General features: G+C 45.1%; 1 protein-coding gene across 3 annotated transcripts in view; it reads right to left on the bottom strand.

The window, feature by feature from the left end:
• POLD1 (DNA polymerase delta 1, catalytic subunit) overlaps nucleotides 1-25,375 on the bottom strand; it is a 38,375-nt gene that overhangs the window by 7,579 nt on the left and 5,421 nt on the right. For all 3 annotated transcript variants that reach the window (XM_081837639.1, XM_081837640.1, XM_081837641.1), the window contains exons 6-21: nucleotides 25,121-25,289; nucleotides 23,904-24,018; nucleotides 23,136-23,265; nucleotides 22,346-22,512; nucleotides 21,078-21,182; nucleotides 20,478-20,618; nucleotides 20,227-20,337; nucleotides 18,495-18,686; nucleotides 17,705-17,793; nucleotides 10,730-10,846; nucleotides 9,678-9,791; nucleotides 7,980-8,127; nucleotides 6,804-6,899; nucleotides 4,742-4,879; nucleotides 3,277-3,452; nucleotides 2,853-3,005 (exon numbers count right to left, since the gene is read on the bottom strand). In XM_081837639.1, coding sequence (XP_081693765.1) covers nucleotides 2,853-3,005; nucleotides 3,277-3,452; nucleotides 4,742-4,879; nucleotides 6,804-6,899; nucleotides 7,980-8,127; nucleotides 9,678-9,791; nucleotides 10,730-10,846; nucleotides 17,705-17,793; nucleotides 18,495-18,686; nucleotides 20,227-20,337; nucleotides 20,478-20,618; nucleotides 21,078-21,182; nucleotides 22,346-22,512; nucleotides 23,136-23,265; nucleotides 23,904-24,018; nucleotides 25,121-25,289 — 2,161 coding nt within the window. The remainder of the gene's footprint in view (nucleotides 1-2,852; nucleotides 3,006-3,276; nucleotides 3,453-4,741; nucleotides 4,880-6,803; nucleotides 6,900-7,979; nucleotides 8,128-9,677; nucleotides 9,792-10,729; nucleotides 10,847-17,704; nucleotides 17,794-18,494; nucleotides 18,687-20,226; nucleotides 20,338-20,477; nucleotides 20,619-21,077; nucleotides 21,183-22,345; nucleotides 22,513-23,135; nucleotides 23,266-23,903; nucleotides 24,019-25,120; nucleotides 25,290-25,375) is intronic.

Below are 25,375 nucleotides of genomic sequence, written 5' to 3'. Positions count from 1 at the left end.
TACTCAAAGGAGTCTCAAAGCGGCCAATAATAATAATAATAATAATAATAATATTTATTATTTATACCCCGCCCATCTGGCTGGGTTTCCCCAGCCACTCTGGGCGGGTTCCAAAAGAATATTAAAATACTGTGATACATCAAACATTAAAAGCTTCCCTAAACAGGGCTGCCTTCAGATGTCTTCTAAAAGTCTGGTAGTTGTTGTTCTCTTTGACATCGGGTGGGAGGGCGTTCCACAGGGCAGGTGCCACTACCGAGAAGGCCCTCTGCCTGGTTCCCTGTAACTTGGCTTCTCGCAGTGAGGGAACCGCCAGAAGGCCCTCGGTGCTGGACCTCAGCGTCCAGGCAGAACGATGGAGGTGGAGACACTCCTTCAGATATACTGGACCCAGGCCGTTTAGGGCTTTAAAGGTCAGCACCAACACTTTGAATTGTGCTCGGAAACGTACTGGGAGCCAATGTAGGTCTTTCAAGACCGGTGTTATATGGTCTCGGCGGCCACCATTCTCCTTTTCCCTTCCTCCCCCACAACAAACACACTGTGAGCTGAGTGGGGCTGAGAGACTTCAAAGAAGTGTGACTGGCCCAAGGTCACCCAGCAGCTGCATGTGGAGGAGCGAAGACGCGAACCCGGTTCGCCAGATTACGAGACTACCGCTCTTAACCACTACACCACACTGGCTCCCATAATACCCTCTTGCTCTCAAAACTCAAGAAAGGGGACCACAGAGCGGCCGTAGAACATAAGGACACAAGGAGAGCCTGTGGGATCAGGCCTGTAGCCCATCTAGGCCAGAATTCTGTTCTCACAGGGACCAACCACATGCCCTCATGGGAAACATGCACGAGGGCACTCTCCGCTCCTGCAGTTTTGACAAACTGCTACTCAACACAACCTTTGAAAGGTCTAAGTGGGGGTGCCAACTTGAATACAGTGGTACCTCGGGTTAAGAACTTAATTCGTTCCAGAGGTCCGTTCTTAACCTAAAACTGTTCTTAACCTGAAGCACCACTTTAGCTAATGGGGCCTCCTGCTGCCACCATGCGATTTCTGTTCTCATCCTGAAGCAAAGTTCTTAACCCGAGGTACTATTTCTGGGTTAGCAGAGTTTGTAACCTGAAGCGTCTGCAACCTGAAGTGTCTGTAACCCGAGGTGCCACTGTAAAATATTGGGCAGGGGGCAGGTACGCCCCACCCCACATAAGCCATCCCATGATGCAGTGCACATGTGTCATTTGAATGGCAATGCCCGTCAATTTTGGGGAAGCCCAGCCCCCCTCAAATATTTTATTGGGGGGGGAGAGGGCAATGACCCCTGAGGCACTAAGAATTGGCTCCTATGGGTCCAATGCACAGCGTCTCCAGTTATGAGGATCTGAGGTGGCAGGGCTGGAAAAGACTGCTTGAAAACCTAGAATCATAGAATTGTGTAGTTGGAACGGGACCCCAAGGGTCATCTAGTCCAACCCCCTGTAATGCAGGAATCTCAGCTAAAGCATCCATGACAGGTGGCCACCATCCAACCTCTGCTTTAAAACCTCCAAGGGAGGAGAGTCCACAGCATCCCAAGGGAGACCGTTCCAAGACAGCTCTTGCTGTCAGAAAGTTCTTCCTGATATATAGCTGGAATCTCCTTTCTTGTAACTTGAAGCCATTGGTTCAGGTCCTATCCTCCAGAGCAGGAGAAAACAAGCTTGTTCCATCTTCCACACGACAGCCCTTCAAATATTTGAAGATGGCTATCATGTCTCCTTTTTCGCAGGCTAAACGTACCCAGCTCCTTCAACCGCTCCTCATAAGGCTTAGTTTCCAGACCCTTGATCATCTTGGTTGCCCTCCTCTGCACACGTTCCCGTATAGCAACATCCTTCTTAAATTATGGTACCCAGAATTGGACACAGTATTCTAGGTGTGGTCTGACCAAGGCATAATAGAGTGGTAGTATTACTTCCCTTGATCAGGAAACTATAGTTCTGTTGATGCAGGAATAGCATCAGCTTTTATTTGCTGCTGCATCACACTGTTGACACATGTTAAGCTTGTGATCTACTAAGACCCCCTTGATCCCTTTTACATGTACAGTGGTACCTTGGTTCTCAAACTTAATCCATTCCAGAAGTCCGTTCCAAAATCAAAGCATTCTAAAACCAAGGCATGTTTTCCCATAGAAAGTAAGGCAAAATGGATGAATCCATTCCAGACTTTTCAAAACAACCCCTAACACAGCAATTTAACATGGATTTTACTATCTAATGAGACCATTGATCCATAAAATGAAAGACACACTATCTATCTATCTATCTATCTATCTATCTATCTATCTATCTATCTATCAGTAGCCGAACTGGGTTCCACACAGTCATGAAAATAAACCAAAAAGCCACAAAAACGCAAAAGAAGTAGCAAAAACAGAGCGACCTCAGTGTAACACTCAAAACAGAAGAGTGGCACTCAAATCGGAAGCATAACATTCAAAACGGAGCACATTCGGCTTCCAAAAGACATTCGCAAACCGGAACACTTACTTCCAGGTTTGCAGTGTTTACTGTGTGTACCAAGGTGTTTGAGAACCAAGGTGCCACTGTACTACTAGTAAGCGACCCCACATCTCATATTTGTGCATCTGGTTCTGCCTAAGTGCAGAACCTTGAGAGAGATGCTGCCAGTTAAATAAATGATAGTCAGACCTAACATAAAGGGAGTTTCATGTTCGGTCTAAATATGTGGGGTGTCTTGGGGTCAGGACCACCCCCTTTGCTCGCTTGGGAAGTGATGCATTTCTTTCCCCCTGCCCCCAACCCAATAAGAAAAGGTGGGGAAAGTGCCACCTCTTCCTTTGCTCTACTCACCGCTCGGCCAGCTCCACATGAGCCTGGCGACCTGCGTATTCATCTGCTGTACGCGTCAGTTCCTTGGTAATCACCAGCTGTGAGATGTCGACTCTGTTGCAAAGCAGGTCGGAGATCACCTCCTTGGCATGGGCCACGGCACCTGTAGGGTCCCTGCAGAGAAGGAAGCGTGGAATAATCTGAGCCCCTCCTCTCTTTCCCGCAGAAGAGAACCATCCCAGAATGAATCAAGGTTCTGACCCTTCAAGGGAGGCTACAGAAAGCTGGGATGCTATAGTCGGGTTTGCCATTCGTAGGAGCCCGTTTCTAAGAGTTTTGTCCCAGCATCCAGGAATTTGAGATAAATATTGTTCAGCCTCGGATCATGCCCACAACCACTCGGCAGACCAGAACGGGGCTTCGTCTCAAACAAACACCTACAGACCTATCTATGAGCAGCTTCTGTAGGCAGGTGTTGATGAGGTTTGCCACTAGGGGGCAGTTGTCTCGGCGCACGGTCTCGATGCCCTTACAGTCCATCTTGTCGTGGGTGTCAGGGTTGGAAGAGAAATAGAGGCCAGCATAGCGTTTCTTGTTGATCAGGAGATAGGGGAAGTATACCTGGTGCGCGGACAGATTGAGAAAACAGTAAAGGTCTGTGTTATCACATAGGAGCCTTCAGGCACTAAAGTCGAAACTTATTTCAGAAGGTTCATGTTGGGCAGCATCTGGTACAGCTAATTCATTAGAGAATGAGACTTTTAAATCTCAGGGTTGTGGGTTCGAGCCCCACATTGAGTGAAATATTCCTGCCTTGTGGGAGTTGGACTAGATGACCCCTGTGGTCCCTTCCAACTCTACAATTCTGCGATTTTATGATTCTAGGATGAACAGACTTTCTTTTTCAAATTATGATTGCTTTTTCAGCTGAAACAGTGGATGTTTCAAGTACCTGTTCAGTAACTGCACAGGGTTTGGGTGCCACGGGAGGCTTGCTTTGAAATTAAAATAGCATTTTTGAAGCGCTCAGTTTTTCCCATTAAGCTCACACACCCTTTGCCCATTCCATGTGGTCTCGAGGGTGCTTAGGCTTCCCCTCGGCTGCTTATTTACATAACGGAAGATGGGTGCATTAATTGGGGTACACTAACGGAAGATAGGTGCGTTAATCCGTCATGGATGCTTTAGCTGAGATTCCTGCACTGCAGGAAGTTGGGCTAGATAACACTTGGGTTTTTTCTCTCCCAACTCTATGATTCTAATTTCGCAGCAGACATCACGTCTAGTTTAGGCCCTCACAATCACAGGGAGGGACGTGGGTGGCGCTGTGGGTTAAACCACAGAGCCTAGGACTTGCTGATCAGAAGGTTGGTGGTTCGAATCCCCACGACGGGGTGAGCTCCTGTTGCTTGGTCCCTGCTCCTGCCAACCTAGCAGTTCAAAAGCACCTCAAAGTGCAAGTAGATAAATAGGTACCGCTCCGGCGGGAAGGTAAACGGCGTTTCCATGCGCTGCTCTGGTTCGCCAGAAGCGGCTTAGTCATGCTGGCCACATGACCCAGAAGCTGTACGCTGGCTCCCTCGGCCAATAAAGCGAGATGAGCACCGCAACCCCAGAGTTGGCCACAACTGGACCTAATGGTCAGGGGTCCCTTTACCTTTAATCACAGGGAAGATGCTATCAGTGTTAACAAACTTCCTTGACATGTACCAGTGTAAAGGTATGTGTCCTTGGTCTTCATTTCCCATTTCCTTCCTCCCTGCCCATCCACTCCAAACGTCATCTCTGTTTTCCACCTCTTACGTCAAGGCACTTCCTAGCGTTATATGGGAATCTTATGGCCGAGGGTTTCCAAAGTTACGAACCCAGTGGGTGGCGATGGGAGATGGAGAGGCTTTTCTGAGACTCACCTTCTCAAACTCTAGCTTGATGGGGGGAATGAAATGGCTGGAGACCCAGGCAGCTGCGTCCCTGCCTATCTCCATGGCCTCGGCGACTGACGGCACACCCAAGCGGCACATGACGGAGTCTGTGTCCCCGTATACTACCTGTTAGGGGAGAAGGCCACAATGAAACTCTGGAAACTGCTACCCATCTCTCTGCGTCTCACAGCTTCTCAGCCGCAGGACAGCTATGCCAGCTGCCTCCACCACAAGCCACAGTGTGTCGCTTTCTCTTCCTCTTGCAGCTTCTGTCTGGCTCGTCCCCTGCCCCATTTCCCTGTCTGTGCCACTTTCCCAGCCACAAGATCTCTTTCCCTTCTGACTGTCCGGTGGCCTCCCTGCTGTGACTCCTCCCTTACCAACGGCCATTGCGAGCATGATAAATGCCGCCAAACAGACTTTAAAAATGACACAATATCTATATGGAAGACTGGGGAAAATTATGGAAAGTCAATTTAAAATTTACTGATTGTCCATATAATTAAAGCCATGGTTTCCCCTGTAGTGATGTATGGAAGTGAGAGCTGGACCATAAAGAAGGCTGATCGCCAAAGAACTGATGCTTTTGAATTATGGTGCTGGAGGAGACTCTTGAGAGTCCCATGGACTGCAAGAAGATCAAACCTATCCATTCTTAAGGAAATCAGCCCTGAGTGCTCACTGGAAGGACAGACCGTGAAGCTGAGGCTCCAGTACTTTGGCCACCTCATGAGCAGAGAAGACTCCCTGGAAAAGACATCTTTCCCTGATGTTGGGAAAGATTGAGGGCACAAGAAGAAGGGGATGACAGAGGACGAGATGGTTGGACAGTGTTCTCAAAGCTACCAACATGAGTTTGACCAAACTGCGGGAGGCAGTGGAAGACAGGAGTGCCTGGCGTGCTCTGGTCCATGGGGTCACAAAGAGTCGGACACGACTAACCGACTAAACAACAACATACAGTGGACCCTCCAGATATGAACTTAATTAGTTCCGCGGGTCCGTTTGCACCACGAAAATTACGTAAATAGAGGCACGCTTCTGCGCATGCGGCGAAACCCAGAAGTATATACTTCCGGGGTTGCCGTGGCCATAACCCGAAGATTCCGTATCCAGAGGGATACGTAAGTAGAGGTACAACTGTATTGTTAAAAGAGAATTATATGAAAATGATGTATCAACTCCTGCAAAAATGTACAGAACAAGCTCCAATAAGTGTTGGAAATGTAAAGAAAAAGAAGGCACATTTTTTTCATATGCGGTGGAATTATAAAATAATTAAAAATTATTGGGTAATGATTTATAATGAAATGAAAAGAATGTTTGAGACAACATTTGTTAAAAGACCAGAAGCGTTTTTGCTAGGCATTTCAGGTCAAGATTTGCCAAAAGAGAAGAAGAAACTTTTTATGTATGCTACAACCGCGGCTAGGATATTGCCAGCCCAAAGATGGAAAAGCGACAAATTACCAATTAAAGAAGAATGGCAAGAAAAACTGGTGGAATACGCTGAAATGGCAAAGCTAACTGAAAGACTTAGAGACAAGGATAATAGAGACTTTAAAAAAGACTGGGAACCATTTATGTTGTACCTACAGAAACAATGTAAAGATATGGACTCACTAGCAGGATGTGAGCAAACACTTACAATTAACAAAACAAATACAGGAAGTATAAAGATGATGGTAAAATGACAAGAGTATAAAATTATTGAATTTAAAGAATTTAATATTAAGATATAATAAAGAAAGCAGGAGAAGTTATTATATAAAAAACTAGAAGAGGAAGTTGAGAGAAGTTGTGGGGGGAGGGGGAAGCCTGGGAACTGCATTTTTTGTTATGATGTTATTATGATAAAATGTAAGTCAATAAAAATTATATTTAAAAAGATAAATGCTGCCAAAGACAGTGTGTGAGGTGCCAGAACAAGGCCCCCAAACTGAGGTCAGACAGCTTTAGTCTTTAACACTGCCGTAGATGTCCTTCTAGGGCTTTCCCCAATCTGCTCCACCCAAAAAAGAGACACGTTATCCTGCATTCCCCTTCCAACCTTGGCGTCAGAACTGTAGCCGTTGGCGATTGTGTACTTGGATTCCACCAGCTGCTTCGTCTTCTCAATCATCTGACGCCCAAACCCAGTCACGCTCTGGAAAAGAAGGGTTAAAATGATGTATTTCAGAGGACAGACAAAAGGGCTGAAGGAGACTTTTGCTTACTGCTTCCTTAAAAGCTTAACCTGAAACCCCAGCCACACTTTGCTAGCTGTAGGGTTTTCCTGAGGCTCACAGATGCTACCAAGTTGCATTGCTTCAGAAACAGGAAGCAGTGCTCCCAACACCCAAGAACCACAGAAGCAGATCCGAACATCCCTTCCTCTCTCCAGAGTGCTCGAGGGCACCCTAATCTGCAAGAAGACGCATGCCATTTGCCCCAGATGCTGCAGATAGGATCGGAAGTGGGTAAGTCACCAGAAAATACTTTGTGGGCTGGATCAGGCCTAGTTTGGACACAGCATTGTTGGAGATGCTGTACCCATTACACCCAAACATTTCCCTGCTGACTAACCTACCCTACAGAAATAAAACTAGGAAAGCGAAAATCCATGAAATTCAGTATTTCGCTTCCAAAAGCAGCCAACCGGATACCTCTGAGCTGCGATCAGCAGGTAACGAATGGGCAGTGGGCTTACCCTGCTGTTTGTTCCCAGAATCTGGGCCCTCACGAGATCTAGGATATGTTGCTTTCATTTATCTGTCAGTTTATAGCTAGCCTGTAGATAGCAGCTCTCTGCCCTGCCTGGGTTTATCTAATCTTTCCAAAAATTAATCTAAGCGACTGGCAAGCAATGCCTCTTTGTAGCGGTGGATTCCATGAAGTTTAAATTGGGCTTTTTGCGAGCAGTACTTCCTTTTGACTTCCCTGAACTCGCCACCCATTAACTGCAGAACCTTGTTTCGTTTTCAAAGGGTCAGAAAGTTTGCTTCATAAATGATAAGCAGACCACGAAGATCAGCACAACAGTTCAGTCCAGTCAGCTCGCGATAGCAAATGAGGGATAACTTAATAACCGACTGATCTGCCCCGCGGCTGATATGCAACCGGCCGATCTGGTAAACAGGGAATCTGTAATAGGTGTTTTCCCCGTCTTTCGTTGACGCTTGTGCATTGTACTATAAAACCATAACCTGACAACTCCCCTGAGTTTGAAGGGGGCGGGCAGACTTACCTGAGAGATCTCAAGGCAAGGCAGTTTGCCCACCTGGGCGCCAGTGAAGCCGTACACAGAGTTGGCGCTGACCTTGAGCGCCAGCTGTCGTCCGTCCAGCACTTGGCGCTTGAATGGGTCAGTCTCCCGCTTCAGCTCTCCCTTGGCCCTGAGCCAAAAATGGGACAGAACAAAGAAGGAGTGAAGAAGGACCACAACAGTTTTGTACTGGCCCCTCCCTACCAGCCACCAATGTGCACATCTGTTAAGTGAAACTCTTTTTAGCAGCCTTCTAAGCCCTCTGGATGGTGAGGACGATGAATATACCACCCTTCATTAAAAGATCTCAGGGCAGTTCACAAGTTAAAAATACAAGATACCGTTTCCATTAAAGTTTTCAAATATACATTTCCACCATTAAATATCCATCATTGTAATATATTTAATAAAACTTTTTTTAAAAAAATTACAAGATACTGTATTACATCTGCCACATCTGCGTTAAAAGAATGTAAAAAGAGTACAGTGGTATCTCGGTTTTCGAATGTAATCCGTTCTGGGAGACCGTTCAAGTTCCAAAATGTTCGAAAACGGAAAACTGAATACGGAAGCCTCAATACAGAAAACTCAAAACAGAAGCCATATGCCATGTTCAAAAACCGAAACATTTATTTCTGGGTTTACAGCGTTTGAAAACCGAAATGTTTATAGCATATTAGAACAATAGGTTGTATGACTTGCTTTTGCATTCATAATTTGATGAAAAATAAAAACTCTCTTCCCCAAAAGCAACAGAAATCCAACATGAAAGATTCTCATTGGAGAAGGATGCAAAAATAAAAAGGTGTCCCTTCTTCCAGTGGTTTGCTTTTTTCCTCATAATAGGGCTATATCCTACCTTCCTTCCCCAATCCCCAGCACTGCCTCAAGTTTATTAAAGTGCCATTGCCAAATTCTAGATGACGTATGCCTTTGCTACAAACGCACTTCGCTTGCCACCCACAAAACCAAGCTGTACTGCCTTCCATACCAGATCTCTAAATACCTCCAGGGTTCCAAGCATTTAAGGTATCTCTCCTCCCTCCCTCCTGCCATGCATCCCAGACATCCTTCCCTTAGAGCACCCTTGCAATTAAGCCTACAAAAGTTACTAGCCTGAAACAAAACACCACTAGCAAGGAGAGCTCCACTCCTCTGCCAGAATGGGAGCCTTTTGCATTTCTATGCTGTGTGAGGAGGAGAGGGCCTTCTTTCCTCTGGCATCTCCCACATGGGTAGACGGCAGGCAACAGAATGCTTGGTCCCTCCTCCACCGGCCTGATCACTCACCAACGTACAGTTCCATGCACTTGCCTGCATCCAGTTCCTTGTCCCCTGTGGCTACCAGGTGAGTTCTTTAATACAAGGCTGCTTAAACCTTATTTCCAAGTCAGGGAAACCAGAACTCCTTCTCCAGATGCCTGGTCTTGCACAGGAAGACGCCTTCCTATGAGCTGGATTATCGGCCCCTCTAACTCAGGTATTGTCTACTAGGACTGCCAACAGCTGCCCAAGGTCCTGGTTCTGCTATCAGCTGGAGGTGCTGGGGATTGACCCAGGAACACTCTGTGTGTAAAGGAAGGTGCTCGAACCCCAAGTTATGGGCCTGCCCTCCCTTCTTCCAAATATCTTACACCCAAAAACTTCCCCACCGCTCCAGACATGTGCCTCCTACTTCACCTCTTGCGGGCAGCCAGGAGGTTCTCCAAGATCTCAGGCAGCAGCCCTTTGCGGACGGACTCCTTCACAAAGTGGTCCCCAGTCGGGGTGCGGATGAACTGCTCTGCCGAAAGCCTAGGAGGAAGAACCGACAATCCATCAGAGCCTAGCCACCCCCTTTGATGCACAACACCACCCCAGTCTCCAGCCCCTCCCTGCTATATACCCTCCACTATTATTGGGGTCCACTAATATATGCCATTTGGATAGCTTCCATGGTCACTCGCCCCAATTCCCGGCTCCCCTAATTTTATCTCCCATTAGACCATGCCAGGAAAGAGAATAGCTCTCCCCCTTCTTCTGGGACATCAGTGATACAGCCAAGGTGGTCTCACACTATTATTAATTAATTTATTATTATTATTATTATACTGGCATATCTCAGAGTGGTTCACAACATAAAATCGCAATATAAAAAACACAAATTACATAATAAAAACAAAAACAAAGACAACCTAATAATCCCCCCTTGACTTTCCATCTTACTTAGGATCCTCCATGTAAAAAAAAGGAAAGGTAAAGGACCCCTGGATGGTTAAGTCCACTCAAAGGCAACTATGGGGTGGCGTCACTCATCTAACTTTCAGGCCGAGGGAGCTGGCGTTTGCCCACAGACAGCTTTCTGGGTCATGTGGCCAGCATGACTAAACTGCTTCTGGCGCAACAGGACACCGTGACAGAAACTAGAACACATGGAAACGCCATTTACCTTCCCAATGCAGCGGTGCCTATTTATCTACTTGCACTGGCATGCTTTCAAACTGCTAGGTTGGCAGGAGCTGGGACAAAGCAACGGGAAATTTGAACCGCCAACCTTCTGACTGGCAAGCCCAAGAGGTTCAGTGGCTTAGACCACAGCGCCACCCGCATCCCCCATGTGACACATCAGGGTGGAGCACTCCCCCACCGCCCCAGGGCTGCAAAGCTGGTTCCTTGATTCCTCCCTGCAGTTTAGGCTGTTGTTCCCGTCAATTAACTCTGCAGTCCTTTGTATCAGATCCTTTTCTACTCACCCATAGCGATCAACCGCCCCCTGTTGCAGCAGCGTGGTATAGCACAGGTTGTGAGCCATCATGATGGAAGGGTACAGGGAGGAGAAGTCCAAGGTCGCTATGGGCACGTCGTAATAGCTAGAAGAGAACAGCAGGTCTGTTATGATCTTCCGCCCCACCTTCGTACACAGAAACACAGGAAGCTGCCTCGTAACACTGATTTGGGTCACTGGTCCATCAAGCTCAGTACTGCCTAAACTGACCGGCATTGGCTCTCCAGGACCTTAACCAAGGGTCTCTCCCAGCCCTATCTGCAGATGCCAGGGATTGGTTTCTTCTGCATGCAAGCTATGAGCCATGGCCCTTTCCTGGCTCCAACAAACTGTACACCTTACCCTAGGCCCCAATCCTTGGTTCCATCTCTCCCACTTCCAGCCCCATGACTCATTCTCATCAGAATCCTTCTCCCAAGGTAGAACTTACAATAATAATTTATTCTTTGTACCCCGCTCACCTAACTGGGTTTGCCTCAGCCACTCTGGGCGACTTGCAGCAAATTAAAACGTTAAGGCACAGTAAAGCATCAAACATTTAAAACTTCCCTAAACAGGGCTGCCTTCAGATATCCTCTGAAAGTCAGGTGGTTGTTTATTTCCTTGACATCTGGTGGGAGGGCATTCTACAAAGCGGGTGCCACTACTGAGAAGGTCCTCTGCCTGGTTCCCTGTAACCTCACTTCTCTCAGTGAGGGAACCACCAAAAGGCCCTTGGAGCTGGACCTCAGTGTCCAGGCTGAACGATGGGGGTGGAGACATTCCTTCAGGTATACAGGGATGAAGCCATTTAGGGTGTTAAAAGTCAGCACCAACACTTAAAATTGTGCTCCTAAATGTACTGGTGGCAAGAATACAGAGGAACTATACCAGAAAGAAATTGATGTCTCGTATACCCCAGGTAGTGTGGTTGCTGACTTTGAGCCAGACATCCTGGAGAGTGAAGTCAAATGGGCCTTAGAAAGCACTGCTAATAACAAGGCCAGTGGAAGTGATGATATTCCAGCTGAAGTATTTAAAATTGCTGTTAAGGTGCTACACTCAATATGCCAGCAAATTTGGAAAACTCAGCAGTGGCCAGAAGACTGGAGAAGATCAGTCTACATCCCAATCCCAAAGAAGTGAAGTGCTAAAGAATGCTCCAACTACCGCACAATTGCACTCATTTCACATGCTAGCAAGGTTATGCTCAAAATTCTACAAGGCAGGCTTAAGCAGTATGTGGACCGAAAACTCCCAGAAGTGCAAGCTGGATTTCGAAGGGGCAGAGGAACCAGAGACCAAATTGCAAACATACGCTGGATTATGGAGAAAGCTAGAGAGTTCCAGAAAGACATCTACTTCTGCTTCATTGATTATGCAAAAGCCTTTGACTGTGTCGACCACAGCAAACTATGGCAAGTTCTTAAAGAAATGGGAGTGCCTGATCACCTCATCTGTCTCCTGATAAATCTCTATGTGGGACAAGAAGCTACAGTTAGAACTGGGTATGGAACAACTGATTGGTTCAAAATTGGGAAAGGAGTACGACAAGGCTGTATATTGTCCTTTTTTTTTTTTAATAATTTTTATTAATTTTCATAAAACAAAAAACACACAAATAAACAATACATGACTTCCCCATGCCTCCCCTTCACTGCACCCCTGTTTCAGAAGTTTTTAGCAATCCTTCATTCCTTTTCAATATTTAATTTCCCTCAAAATTTTCTTAACTTAAATATTTACAGCTATAGTTCTCTATTTCTTAACCCTTAACATTTTATCAGTCTGAAATTTTGCAACAGCTCTTAAGATATAGTTTAAATTTTTTCCAGTCCTCTTCCACTGTCTCTCTCCTCTGATCACAGATTCTGCCGGTCATCTCTGCCAGTCCCATAAATTCAGTCACCTTCGTCTGCCATTCTTCCAGAGTAGGTAATTCTTGCATCTTCCAATACTTTGCCAGAAGAATTCTTGCTGCTGTGGTTGCGTACATAAAAAAGGTCTTATCTTTCTTTGGTACCAATTGGCCGACCATGCCCAAGAGAAAAGCCTCCGGTTTCTTTACAAATGTCCACTTAAGGACTTTCTTAATTTCATTATAGATCATTTCCCAGTAGGCTTTAACCTTTGGGCAGGTCCACCAAAGATGATAGAAAGTTCCTTCGCATTCGTTACATTTCCAGCATTTATTATTGGGCAAATGGTATATCTTTGCAAGCTTGACTGGAGTCATGTACCACCTATAGATCATTTTCATTATGTTTTCTTTCAAGGCACTACATGCCGTAAATTTAAGGCCTGTGGTCCATAACTGTTCCCAGTCAGCAAACATAATATCATGACCTAAGTCTTGTGCCCATTTAATCATAGCTGATTTAACTGTTTCATCCTGTGTATTCCATTTCAGCAACAAGTTATACATTTTAGACAGATTCTTAGTATTGGTCTCTAACAGTTCTGTTTCCAATTTTGACCTCTCTTTCTGAAATCCTAGTTTCTTATCCTGCTTAAAAGTCTCATTTATCTGATAATAATGTAACCAATCTCGAACTTTGGATTTTAATTTCTCAAAGCTCTGTAATTTAACTTTTTCACCATCATATTCTATAATTTCACTATATTTTGGCCAATTTGAATCCATATTAAGTTTTTTTACCGCTCTAGCTTCCATTGGTGACAACCATCTGGGTGTTTTATTTTCCAACAAATCCTTATATCGATTCCAAACATTATATAAAGCTTTCCTGACAATATGATTTTTAAAGCCTTTATAGATCTTTGCCTTGTCATACCATAAATATGCATGCCAGCCAAAATTGTTATCGTACCCTTCCAAATCTAAAATATCTGTGTCTTCAAGAAGTAGCCATTGCTTCAGCCAGCAGAAAGCTGCTGCTTCATAATAGAGTCTTAAGTCCGGCAGCGCAAAACCCCCCCTATCTTTTGCATCAGTTAAAATCTTAAATTTTATTCTGGGTTTTTTGCCCTGCCAGACAAATTTTGATATATCTTTCTGCCACTTCTTGAAACAATCCATCTTATCTATAACTTGCAGTGTCTGGAACAAAAACAACAATCTCGGCAATACATTCATCTTAATAACAGCAATTCGGCCTAACAAGGATAATCTCAATCTAGACCATATGTCAAAATCTTTCTTAACTTCCAACCAACATTTCTCATAATTGTCTTTAAACAAATTCATATTTTTAGATGTTAGATTCACCCCCAGATATTTCACCTTTTTTGTTATCTCCAAACCGGTTTCCCTTTGAAAACTATCTTTTTCCCCCATCGTTAGATTTTTTTCCAATACCTTTGTCTTTTGTTTATTTAATTTAAAGCCAGCCACTTGACCAAATATTTCAATTAATTCTAAAACTCTTTTTGTACTGGCTTCTGGCTGCTGTAAAGTCAAAACTAGGTCGTCTGCAAATGCTCTTAGCTTATATTGTTTAGCTCCGAGGTGTATTCCTTCAACCAGCTGGTCCCTTCTAATCATGTTTAGCAACACCTCCAGGACCGATATAAACAATAGAGGGGATATTGGGCAACCCTGTCGTGTCCCTTTTTCTATTGGGATTTCATCCATAACTACACCATTCACAATTAATTTTGCTTTTTGCTCTGAATATATTGCACCTATACCGTTTTCGAAGTTTTGGCCTACCCCCATCCCATGGAGATTCCTCTTCATAAAACTCCAAGAGATATTGTCAAAGGCTTTCTCCGCATCCACAAAAATCAAAACTGCTTTTCTATTTATGTCAGTCTCCAGTAATTCCAAAATATCTATAATATTCCTTACATTATCTGACATATGTCTCCCTGGGAGAAAGCCTGTTTGGTCTTTATGGATCTCCTCTAACAACACTTTTTAAAATCTTTTTGCTAAAATGTCTGCAAAAATTTTATAATCCACATTTAAAAGTGATATAGGGCGGTAGTTCTTAACTTGATGTTTCTCAGTTTCTGTCTTCGGTATAAGTGAGATAAATGCTTCTTTCCACGATTCGGGAGCCTTTTTTCCCTCCAAAATTTGGTTACAAACTTCTTTCAATGGTTGTATTAGCCATTCCTTCATTGCTTTATAATACCTCGCCGTCAGTCCATCTGGCCCTGGTGATTTTCCTAATTGCATATTTTGGATGGCACCCTCAATTTCCTGGTTCGTTATTTTTTCATTTAAACTCCTTTTATTTTTTTCCGAGATCTTTGATAGTCCATATTTTTTAATAAATTCTTCTATCTCTTGTTCATCTTTTGGCCCTTGTGCATACAATTTCTTAAAGAAACTTTGAAAACAATTACTAATTTCATTTGGTTTGTTTATAAATTTTCCCTCTACTTCAAGGGACGTCACGGTATTCAACTTTTGTCTCTTTTTCAATTGCCATGACAACAGTTTCCCACATTTGTCAGCTGATTCAAAAGTTTTTTGCCTCATTTGTTTTATTTTCCATTCTATTTCTTGATTCATCAATTCCATATATTGGGTCTGATAGTACTTTATTTCTCTTAAAATCTCCTGGGATTTTGGTTTTGACCTCAGTTTCTTCTCTCCTTCTTTCATCTGTTTCCAAATTTTTTCTTTCTTCTCATTCTGTTGTTTCCTTTTTATCGAATTTTGTTGAATTAGAAAACCACGCATGACAGCCTTACTTGCGTCCCATATTATTCTTCTTTCCAAATCTGTTCCTAGATTTATTTCAAAGTAATCTTTCAGAGTTTTTTGGGCCTTTTTTAGAATTACTTCATCTCTAAAAAGGGTGTCATTCATTCTCCATCTGAAGGTTCCAGCTGTTGTCAATTTCATTTCCATCTTTACTGCATTGTGGTCGGAGCAGGTTTTTGGGCAGATTTCTGTATTTTTAACCCTTGGTGCCAGACTGCTAGAAATCCATATTTGGTCAATTCTGGTCCATGTCATTTTTGCTTCAGAGAAGAAGGTCCCCTCTCTTTCCAGAGGGTTCCTTGTTCTCCAAATGTCAACCAAGTCCATTGTATCAGTCAGTTCAAAAAAAGTCTTTGGTAGTCTCCCATCCTTAGAAATTACTTGTCTTTGAGCTTTGTCCATGTTTGTGGAGACGACTCCATTCATATCGCCCATCATTATAATTTTATAGTCCATAAAATCCGTTAGTGTCTCATGCAACTTCTTGAAGAACTCAGCCTTCCCCTCATTAGGTGCATAAATTCCTACAATCAAAATTTTTTCTCCTTGCACCTGAATTTCCACTGCCAGGAATCTTCCTTGTTCATCCTTGAAAATCATTTTTGGTTCCCATTTTTCCTTAACATAAATCACCACTCCTCTTTTCTTAACTTTATCTGAGGAAATAAATTCCAGTCCTAATCTCTTATTTGTCAAAAGTTTTCTGTGTATTCTGGCAATATGAGTTTCTTGCAAACATATTATATCTAATTGCTCTTTCTTTAATATATGAAACACTAGAGTCCTTTTTCGGGGGTGGTTAAGACCATTGCAGTTCCAACTCAGAAGTTGCAGAGACATTTTTGTTACTGGGTATCTTTTCCACCGACTGCTCCAAGTTCTTGTTCCTGATCGGTCGGTGCTGGGGTCAGTCCAAATGATAGGTTTGCAATATCCGGTATTTCTCTCTCACTCACAGTTCCTTTCTGAAAATCTTCAAAATTTCTCTCCAGAAAATGTTCCTTATCTTGGATTGTTTTTATTTTAATTTTCTTCCCTTTAAAGTTAAAGGACAACCCTTGTGGGAACTCCCACCTGAATGGAGTGTTGTTTTGTTTCAGCAAATCCACTAAATCTTTAAATTGTTTAAATCTTTAAATTGTATATTGTCTCCCTGCTTATTTAACTTATATGCAGAATTCATCATGCGAAAGGCTGGGCTGGATGAATCCCAAGCCGGAATCAAGATCGCCGGAAGAAATATCAACAACCTCAGATATGCAGATGACACAACCTTGATGGCAGAAAGTGAGGAGGAATTAAAGAACCTTTTAATGAGGGTGAAAGAGGAGAGCGCAAAATATGGTCTGAAGCTCAACATCAAAAAAACGAAGATCATGGCCACTGGGCCCATCACCTCCTGGCAAATAGAAGGGGAAGAAATGGAGGCAGTGAGAGATTTTACTTTCTTGGGCTCCATGATCACTGCAGATGGTGACAGCAGTCACGAAATTAAAAGACGCCTGCTCCTTGGGAGAAAGGCGATGGCAAACCTAGACAGCATCTTTAAAAGCAGAGACATCACCTTGCCAACAAAGGTCCGTATAGTTAAAGCCATGGTTTTCCCAGTAGTGATGTATGGAAGTGAGAGCTGGACCATAAAGAAGGCTGATCGTCGAAGAATTGATGCTTTTGAATTATGGTGCTGGAGGAGACTCTTGAGAGTCCCATGGACTGCAAGAAGATCAAATGTATCCATTCTTAAGGAAATCAGCCCTGAGTGCTCACTGGAAGGACAGATTGTGAAAATGAGGCTCCAATACTTTGGCCACCTCATGAGAAGAGAAGACTCCCTGGAAAAAACCCTGATGTGGGGAAAGATGGAGGGCACAAGGAGAAGGGGACGACAGAGGACGAGATGGTTGGACAATGTTCTCGAAGCTACCAACATGAGTCTGACTGAACTGCGGGAGGCAGTGGAAGACAGAAGTGCCTGGCATGCTCTGGTCCAGGGGGTCACGAAGAGTCGGACACGACTAAACGACTAAACAACAAGAACAAAATGTACTGTGACCCAATGTAGATCTTTTTTTCTCCATTGCTCCCAAAGTGGAAGAACGTGGGCTCCAGCTGCCTTATCCTCAGCCCTGCCCCTTCCTCCCCTCCTGGCGTCCATCCCTGCTCCAAGATGTCACCCCAGTGCTTTTCTGCACCAACTCACAACAGGCTGTGAAAAACCCCCAGCCTCACTCTTGACCCTGGCTTAGGGAAGCAGATTTCCCCAGCTTCAGGTCCTGCTGGCCTTACCCTTTCAGAGGTTCAATGACGGTAGCCCCAGCATAGTCTTCCCCGCCTTCTGACTTCACCACCGGCATAACCAGATTCTGCTTCATGGCCTTTGGGCAGAGAGAAGTTGTCAATTTGGGGTTTGCCTTGGCGCTCTCCCATCAACCACAGTGTTATGCCCAGGTGGGTCTGTCCCACTTGCCTCATGTGCTGCCTGCCAATCCCTGCACTTCTTATTATATCAACCGAAACAACAAAGAGAGCACTTTAGAAGTTAACATAATTTAAAAAGCAGTGTGGTGCAGGGGTTAGAGTTGGGGAATTAAAAATCACTGCTCAAACATGAATTAGGTGACTAGGCCCTAGTAAAATGTCTGGGTGGAGGGAAAGAGGAGCCAATCTAACAGGGGTTTTGTGAAGAATGAGAGTTACATTGCAATATTATCCCTGTCTACTCAAAAGTAAGCCCCACCAAGTTCAATGGGACTTGTTCAGAGGTGAGTGAATATAAGACTGCTGCCTTGGAATGCAATGTGCTTTGCATTTTAGAACAACCACGTGCATGTTTATTAATGGAAAGCTTTCAAAACTCAAATGATTTCTGTGAACCCCTCTCTGACTATTTTTTTATAAAATGATACTAATGTATATAAGAAGAATTGGTCTTATATATATGATCTTAGCAGCCTGAATAATAATTGCAACTCGTGGAAAACAGCCCCGAATCCAAAACTGGATGCTTGGTACCACTCACTCTGGAATATAGCTTTCCCTTGTGTCCAACTCAAGAGAAAAAGCCAGGAACTCTCACCTGCCGCAGGAGCTGGGAGACAACCTTGATTTGCTGGCCACGCGACAGGAGATAGCTGAGAGGGACACCTGTCACTCTGGCCATCTCCATGTAGTTGATGACACACATGAGCTTCTCCAAAAGCCGCAGGGGCAGGTAGGCATCCTTGAGGCAGTACACAGCCAGTCGCCGACGGGACTGGTCTGAGCCATTCTGCAAGAGGATAGGGGAGAGAAAAGGCTTTTGGATTTGGAAAAAGCAGGAAAGAGGTTCAGTGCGAGAGAACAGGTTCAGACATCTCCAGGTAGGGCTGAGAAAGACCTCCCTGGGAAATCCACCACTCAAGAGTTGACAACACAGAGTGAGAAGGATCTATGGGCTGACATGGTATCCACTGGCAGCTTCCTCTGAAGAGACAAAGGTTATTTGCTTGAGGGATGTGGAGAGCAAAAGCTTGCAAATTCAGAAAAAAGCAAATACTTTTGGATAAACGGGAACAGGAGGTGGATAAAGTTATTGGTTGTTCCATACTTCCCCCCACTCTTTAAGAGCTATAAGCAGACAGGCTGTTGACGATTCCATTATCTATTACAGTGTTTCCCAAACTTGGGTCTCCAGCTTTTTGGGGAGGACTACAGCTCCCATCATTGTAGTCCAAGAACAACTGGCGACTCAAGTTTGGGAAACACTGATCTAGTAGATTAACGACCACCAAGAAAGAGTACTCTTGGTGGCGGGTCTCAACATTATGAACCAGCTGCTTGTTAAGAATCACAGGATTCAGAATCCTGGGCTAAAAAACCCTACCTTTTGGACAACCCATTCTTGTAGTTTATATGCCTTTTGGTTTTACTTGATCTTATTGGCTGACATTTAGAGTTTCACCACCACCCTTATTGCTCCTTTTGGGGGAAAAATATTTTTAAAAATGTTTTAAAAGTTCATTTTGGTTGGAAAGTCAGGTTATAATTTTTCTAAGTGGAGATAGCACAGGAAAGAACAGATGGCTGCAGGAACACCACTCCATAAACAAGGGGGCCTTCTGATGATCAGTGTATACAATTAAATGAATTTCCACAACCATGAGAGTTTTAAAAATCGCCTTTTTAAAAAGTTAAATTTCCTTAAAATCTAAATTATTGATTGCGAAGATAATGGCTTTTCCAAGAGTCTCCCATAGACCAGGCACTAAACCTTAAGTACTTACCCTGCCTCAGACAAAACCAGTATGAACCTAGCTTGTGCACTGATAAGAATCTCAGTAAAGGAGCAGTTCTCAAATTCTGTCACACAGGGCTTTGTAAAGACCCTAAACAGATACAGCTTCATGCCAGCCCTTGAGCCCAGGAAACCCCAGAAAAGGTCGTTCTGGGAGGCTAAGTGTGTTGAATTGGCTAAACCTAGCACTCCGGATATTTCAGGCATCAGAAGAAAAAATACAGTGGTACCTCGGGTTAAGTACTTAATTCGTTCCGGAGGTCCGTTCTTAACCTGAAACTGTTATTAACCTGAAGCACCACTTTAGCTAATGAGGCCTCCTGCTGCTGCCACACCGCCGGAGCACGATTTCTGTTCTCATGCTGAAGCAAAGTTCTTAACCTGAGGTACTATTTCTGGGTTAGCAGAGTCTGTAACCTGAAGCGTATGTAAGCTGAAGTACCACTGTAAATGGACAGTCAAGAATAAAAGTCACCAGACGTTTGTTCTACAGAGGAAAGCTTCTAGGCCACAAGGTCTGGCCGCTCACTGTCACCTGCAAATCTGTGATGATAGAGTGCTGTACGTCTTCCTTCTGCTCTTGCAAAAAGTGATAGCTGACAGCATTCAGCGTGTAGGAGCGCAATTTGTAGTCCCGCAGCAAAACCTGGCGAGGGAGGAAGAGAAGAAATGGTTAAGATGGGGAAGTGAACATGGTCCAGTGGGCAAAATGCTCACTCACCATCTTTGCTCACTCACCATCTTTCAGCACTTCATCTGCAAAACGGGTCTATCAGCCTTGCTTACCTGAAGCAGATCAAACTGGATTCTGCCTTCCATGTTAATGACTTTATTCTCTCGCCGGCCCATCTGCTTGGACTGGAAGGAAGAGTCACGGATGACGGACTTACGTGCAGGAATACGGCCCAGAAAGGGAAATGTGGTAACCTGGGATGGGAAGAGATGCAGAAAAGGAAGCTGTGAGCCATGGCAGGAAGATAAAGGCAGGACGCTTATACGTAAGGCTGCATCGTTTAATCAGTTAACTGGTTCGATTCATTGAAAGTGCACCTGATTACCTGGGAATCAGATTTTCAAAACCGTTTTAAGTACAAAGTATTTGTAAAAAGTTCAGAGGGCAAACACCATCTCATGTACGCAGACCTCTAAAGGGAAAACCTACAAAGAGGTACAGATAAGCCTTTGTGAGTGTGACAGTTCACGCAGTTGGGGTGGGGAGGGTGGGGGGCAGTGGCCAGTTTCCGCAGTTTCAAAAGATTCCACACTCCTGGCCTGGAACCTGTCAGTCAAAGCAAAGCGTGGCCTGTTTTAATGCAGGAGTAGCCACAGAATTGCACTTGCAGTGGCAGGCAAAACATGTACTTGGTCAGAGAAAGCTAGGCTCACCTTGAGGGTCTGGGCACGGGTGATGAGGTACGGGAAGTCAAAGTTCTGGATGTTATAACCAGTGATGATGTCCGGGTCCACTGTCCGTATGAATTCTGCCCAGGCCTGGAAGAAAGTTGTGATATTTGGCTATATGGAGCTGTCGTACGCAGAACGTGTAATAGGGTCTGTCTATCCCACTAATGTTTCCTCTGTCTGGCAGAGGCTTTCAGCAATCCAGGATCTCAGGATGAGGCCCTTCCAAGCTTTGCCACTTGTTTGCAGAGGAAATGACCTGTGCCTCCATGGACAGCTGTGAGTTACCCAGTTCAGGACGAGGGAGTCCCCCACGCCTGCCTGCCCTCTAGAAACAGTACTTCTGTCTTGTCAGGATTCAACCTCAATCCGTTAACTGCCATCCATTCTCCAACCCCCTCCAGATACTCGAACAGGACATTCACCACCTTCACTGGTTCCGATTGAAAAGGGAGGTAGAGTTGGGTATCATCCGTATACTGGTGAACACCCACCCCCACCCCCCTGATAATCCCTCCCAGGGGCTTTATATAGATGTTAAAAAGCATGGGGGAGAGGACAGAGCCCTTTAGTTCTAAAATTATTATTATAGTATATTATAGTATACAGTGGTGCCCCGCAAGACGAACGCCTCGCAAGACGGAAAACCCGCTAGACGAAAGGGTTTTCCGTTTTGGAGGCGCTTCGCAAAACGAATTTCCCTATGGGCTTGCTTTGCAAGACGAAAATGTCTTGCAAGTTCCTGCGGGTTCCCCTTTTTCCCCCTTTTCCTAAGCCGCTAAGCTGCTTATAGGCTGATCCGAAGATAAGCCGCTTAACAGCTGATCGCTAAAAGCCGCTAAACCGCTAATAGCACTAATCCGCTAAGCTGTCAATGGGCTTGCTTCGCAAGACGAAAAAACCGCTATACGAAGAGCCTCACGGAATGGATTAATTTCGTCTTGCGAGGCACCACTGTAGTATATTTAATATACTTACAGGAAACCCACCGAAGGCAGCTTCCAGTATGTAATTCATGAGGATATACAGGATAAGTTTAAAATCATGTAATACCATCAACACCATTCGCAACCAGAGGTACCACTGTACATGTTGTTGAAAACAAACAATCATCCCCACAGACTAAGCCAGATAGCTTAGTACGTACACCTCCATATACAGCATTCCACTGCAACACCCAGGGGCCTACACCGCTGCTCAGATCCTCCACACACTTCTCAGGGCATTTTCTAGCCCGGATATCGCCCCATTACCTTGAGCAGCTCCGCCTCCTTTTGGAAGCAGAGCACCTGGGAACCCACGATAGGGGCACAGCTCTGCAAGGTGAAGACATTGCGCACAAAAGGGTCCTTCTCCCCCTGGCGGAGGACCATATTGGCAATCTGGATCACTGGGTCCTTCTCCGGTTCAGGGAAAATACCTGAACAGGGAAACGAAACAAAATGCAGAATGGGATCGTCAATGGAAAAACTGACAGCTCCCCACTGCCATTCAGGGACTGTAGAAGTGGCTATCTGTTCTGGATTGCAGCAATGATGAATCCACTATTATGGTTTAACCCCTTCACTTATAACCCCTGCCCACACCAATAGTTAATCTCACAAGTTCTTCTGAGCTCATACACTGCCAGGGTGTCTTTTGCCAACTCTAAGCCTAGACACCCTGCCCTTGATATTACAGTAAGACTTAGGTTAGTTATTGTTCGCTCTGAAGTCTAAGGAACAGCCGCCTGCCCAGGAAAAATAAGAATCCCCAGCTTGTCAGGCCTACTGCACAAACCACTACCTAATAATACACTATTTCTTGTGGGCTGACTCCGACTGCCTGCAAAAATGACCTCAGGAAGAGACATTTCAGTGTTGAATGTATGTCTTACCGAACAGGGCCATTTAGACCAAGATAAGTTTCAGATTTGTAAAACCTTGTCATTTGTTATAAAACTTATGAAGTTACTCAGCAGAGTCCTGGTTAACTAGCCTCCCACCTACCAGGACCTAAAAACTTTCTCATCATGTCTTGTTCTGCCCCAACTTTCCTCGATACCTTTGCGTCCAGCACATTCAATGTCGAAACTGAGCACACGCAAGGGGGCAATGCGCTGCCACTCTCCCTCGGGCGGGTGGCTCACGAAATCCATCCAGGCGATATCAGCCTCCAGTTGACACAGCGACACCTAGGGGTGAGGAGGAAAAGGAAGAATTAACGAGGAATTCCTACAGCCGCTGAGGGACGCGGATGGCGCTGTGAGTTAAACCACAGAGCCTAGGACTTGCCGATCAGAAGATCGGCAGTTCAAATCCCCGTGACGGGGTGAGCTCCCATTGTTCGGTCCCTGCTCCTGCCAACCTAGCAGTTTGAAAGCCCATCAAAGTGCAAGTAGATAAATAGGTACCACTCCGGCGGGAAGGTAAATGGCATTTCCGTGCGCTGCTCTGGTTCGCTAGAAGTGGCTTAGTCATGGTGGCCGCATGACCCGGAAGCTGTACGCCAGCTCCCTTGGCCAATAAAGGGAGATGAGCGCCGCAACCCCTGAGTCGGTCACAACTGGACCTAATGGTCAGGGGTCCCTTTACCTTTACCTCCTACAGCCGCTAACATGTAGTTTTCAGCTCTGAAGATTTCCTATCCTGACTGCACACACTGTGCTTATATCTTCCAGAAGAAAATATCCCCCACTAGGCACAAAACACCAAACTCTGCTCAGGTCCAGCCAACTAAAAGCTATGCCAACTCAGACATCCCCAAACACACCTTTCTCCACCTGCTCAACTCTACACCTTCAGAAACCTGCCCTCTCCCCAACCCCAGCACCTTGGGTGGGTTATCCTTGCTGGATTCTCCAGCAGGCTGTTCTTGTCGCAGGCGGTACTTTCCGGCAGGCAGTTCAATCCAGTTGCAGCCAACAACATCCCGGTCCACCATGAACCTAAGTTGGGAGAGAAATCTTGGGTTTGTTGGGAGCTGGGTAGAGAAAGACTTGGAAAGAAATCACACCTCCCATCTGCCTCAAATATAATGCAGGAGAGGAGAGGAGGGAAAGTAGATGGGAGCGTTAAGGGAACAGAGGCAAACAGGGTGTTTCAGCAGGTGCCTCACACTCAAGACTCTATCCAGGTGTGCTTGTAACTCACTTCTACCTATGTCCCACACTGCAGGATCACAGTCATTTGATGCTGATGGGGAAGTAACGGCATCTTTGCAAACATACCTGGATATGTGTGTTAAGACCAAAACCTCACCCAGTCTTCTCACATAATAAATAATAATAATAATAATAGTAGTAGTAGTAGTAATAATAACAGTAGTAATAATAATTTATTATTTCTAACCCCCCCCCCCAATCTGGATGGGTTTCCCCAGCCACTCTGGGCGGCTCCCAACAGAATATTAAAAACACAATAAAACATCAAACATTAAAAACTTCCCTAAACAGGGCTGCCTTCAGATGTCTTCTAAAAGTCAGATAGTTGTTTATTTCCTTGACAGCTGGTGGGAGGACGTTCCACAGGGTGAGCGTCACTACTGAGAAGGCCCTCTGCCTGGTTCCCCGTAACCCCACTTCTCTCAGTGAGGGAACCATCAAAAGGCCCTTGGAGCTGGACCTCAGTGTCCGGGCTGAGCGATGAGGGTGAAGATGCTCCTTCAGGTATACTGGGCCAAGGCCGTTTAGGGCTTTAAAGTTCAGCACCAACACTTTGAATTGTGCTCGGAAACGTACTGGGAGCCAATGAAGATCTCTCAGGACCGGTGTTATATGGTCTTGGCGGCCACTCCCAGTCACCAGTCTAGCTGCTGCGTTCTGGATTTGTTGTAGTTTCCGGGTCACCTTCAAAGGTAGCCCTATGTAGAGCGTGTTCAAGCCTATGCAGTCTGAGCCTCTGCATATGCCACACATTCCCAAGCAACCGTGAGGGCTAGAAACTGCATTCTGCTGAAGCTGTTTAGCTCTGATTGGTTGAACAGAGCAGGGTGAAAAGTGCCAGCTTTCTGAGGAGGGAATATTCAGACATGGGGTTGGACTGTCCTACCTGATTTCAAAGTCAATGTTCGATTCGTAGGCTTGATAGTGGAGCATTCCCAGCGTCCCACAGCGTAGTCCCTGTTCCAGCAACCTCTTGGCTGGTGCAATTAGCCGGGGCAACGCCATAGTAATTTTCAGGAAGGGTGCAAGATGTTGCCCGTGGTAGCCATACATGTCTAAGTGAACAGGGGAAGAGTCTTAAGGCCCTGGGGGAATTCAGACTCCTCAAACCTTATCACAAATCCCCATCTCCTCGCGTTCC

Source organism: Podarcis erhardii (genome assembly GCF_964252035.2).
Source record: "Podarcis erhardii genome assembly, chromosome: 13".
Classification (NCBI taxonomy): Eukaryota; Metazoa; Chordata; class Lepidosauria; order Squamata; family Lacertidae; genus Podarcis; species Podarcis erhardii.
Note: the sequence above shows the minus strand (reverse complement) of the source record. Positions and strands in the feature narration are given on the sequence as shown.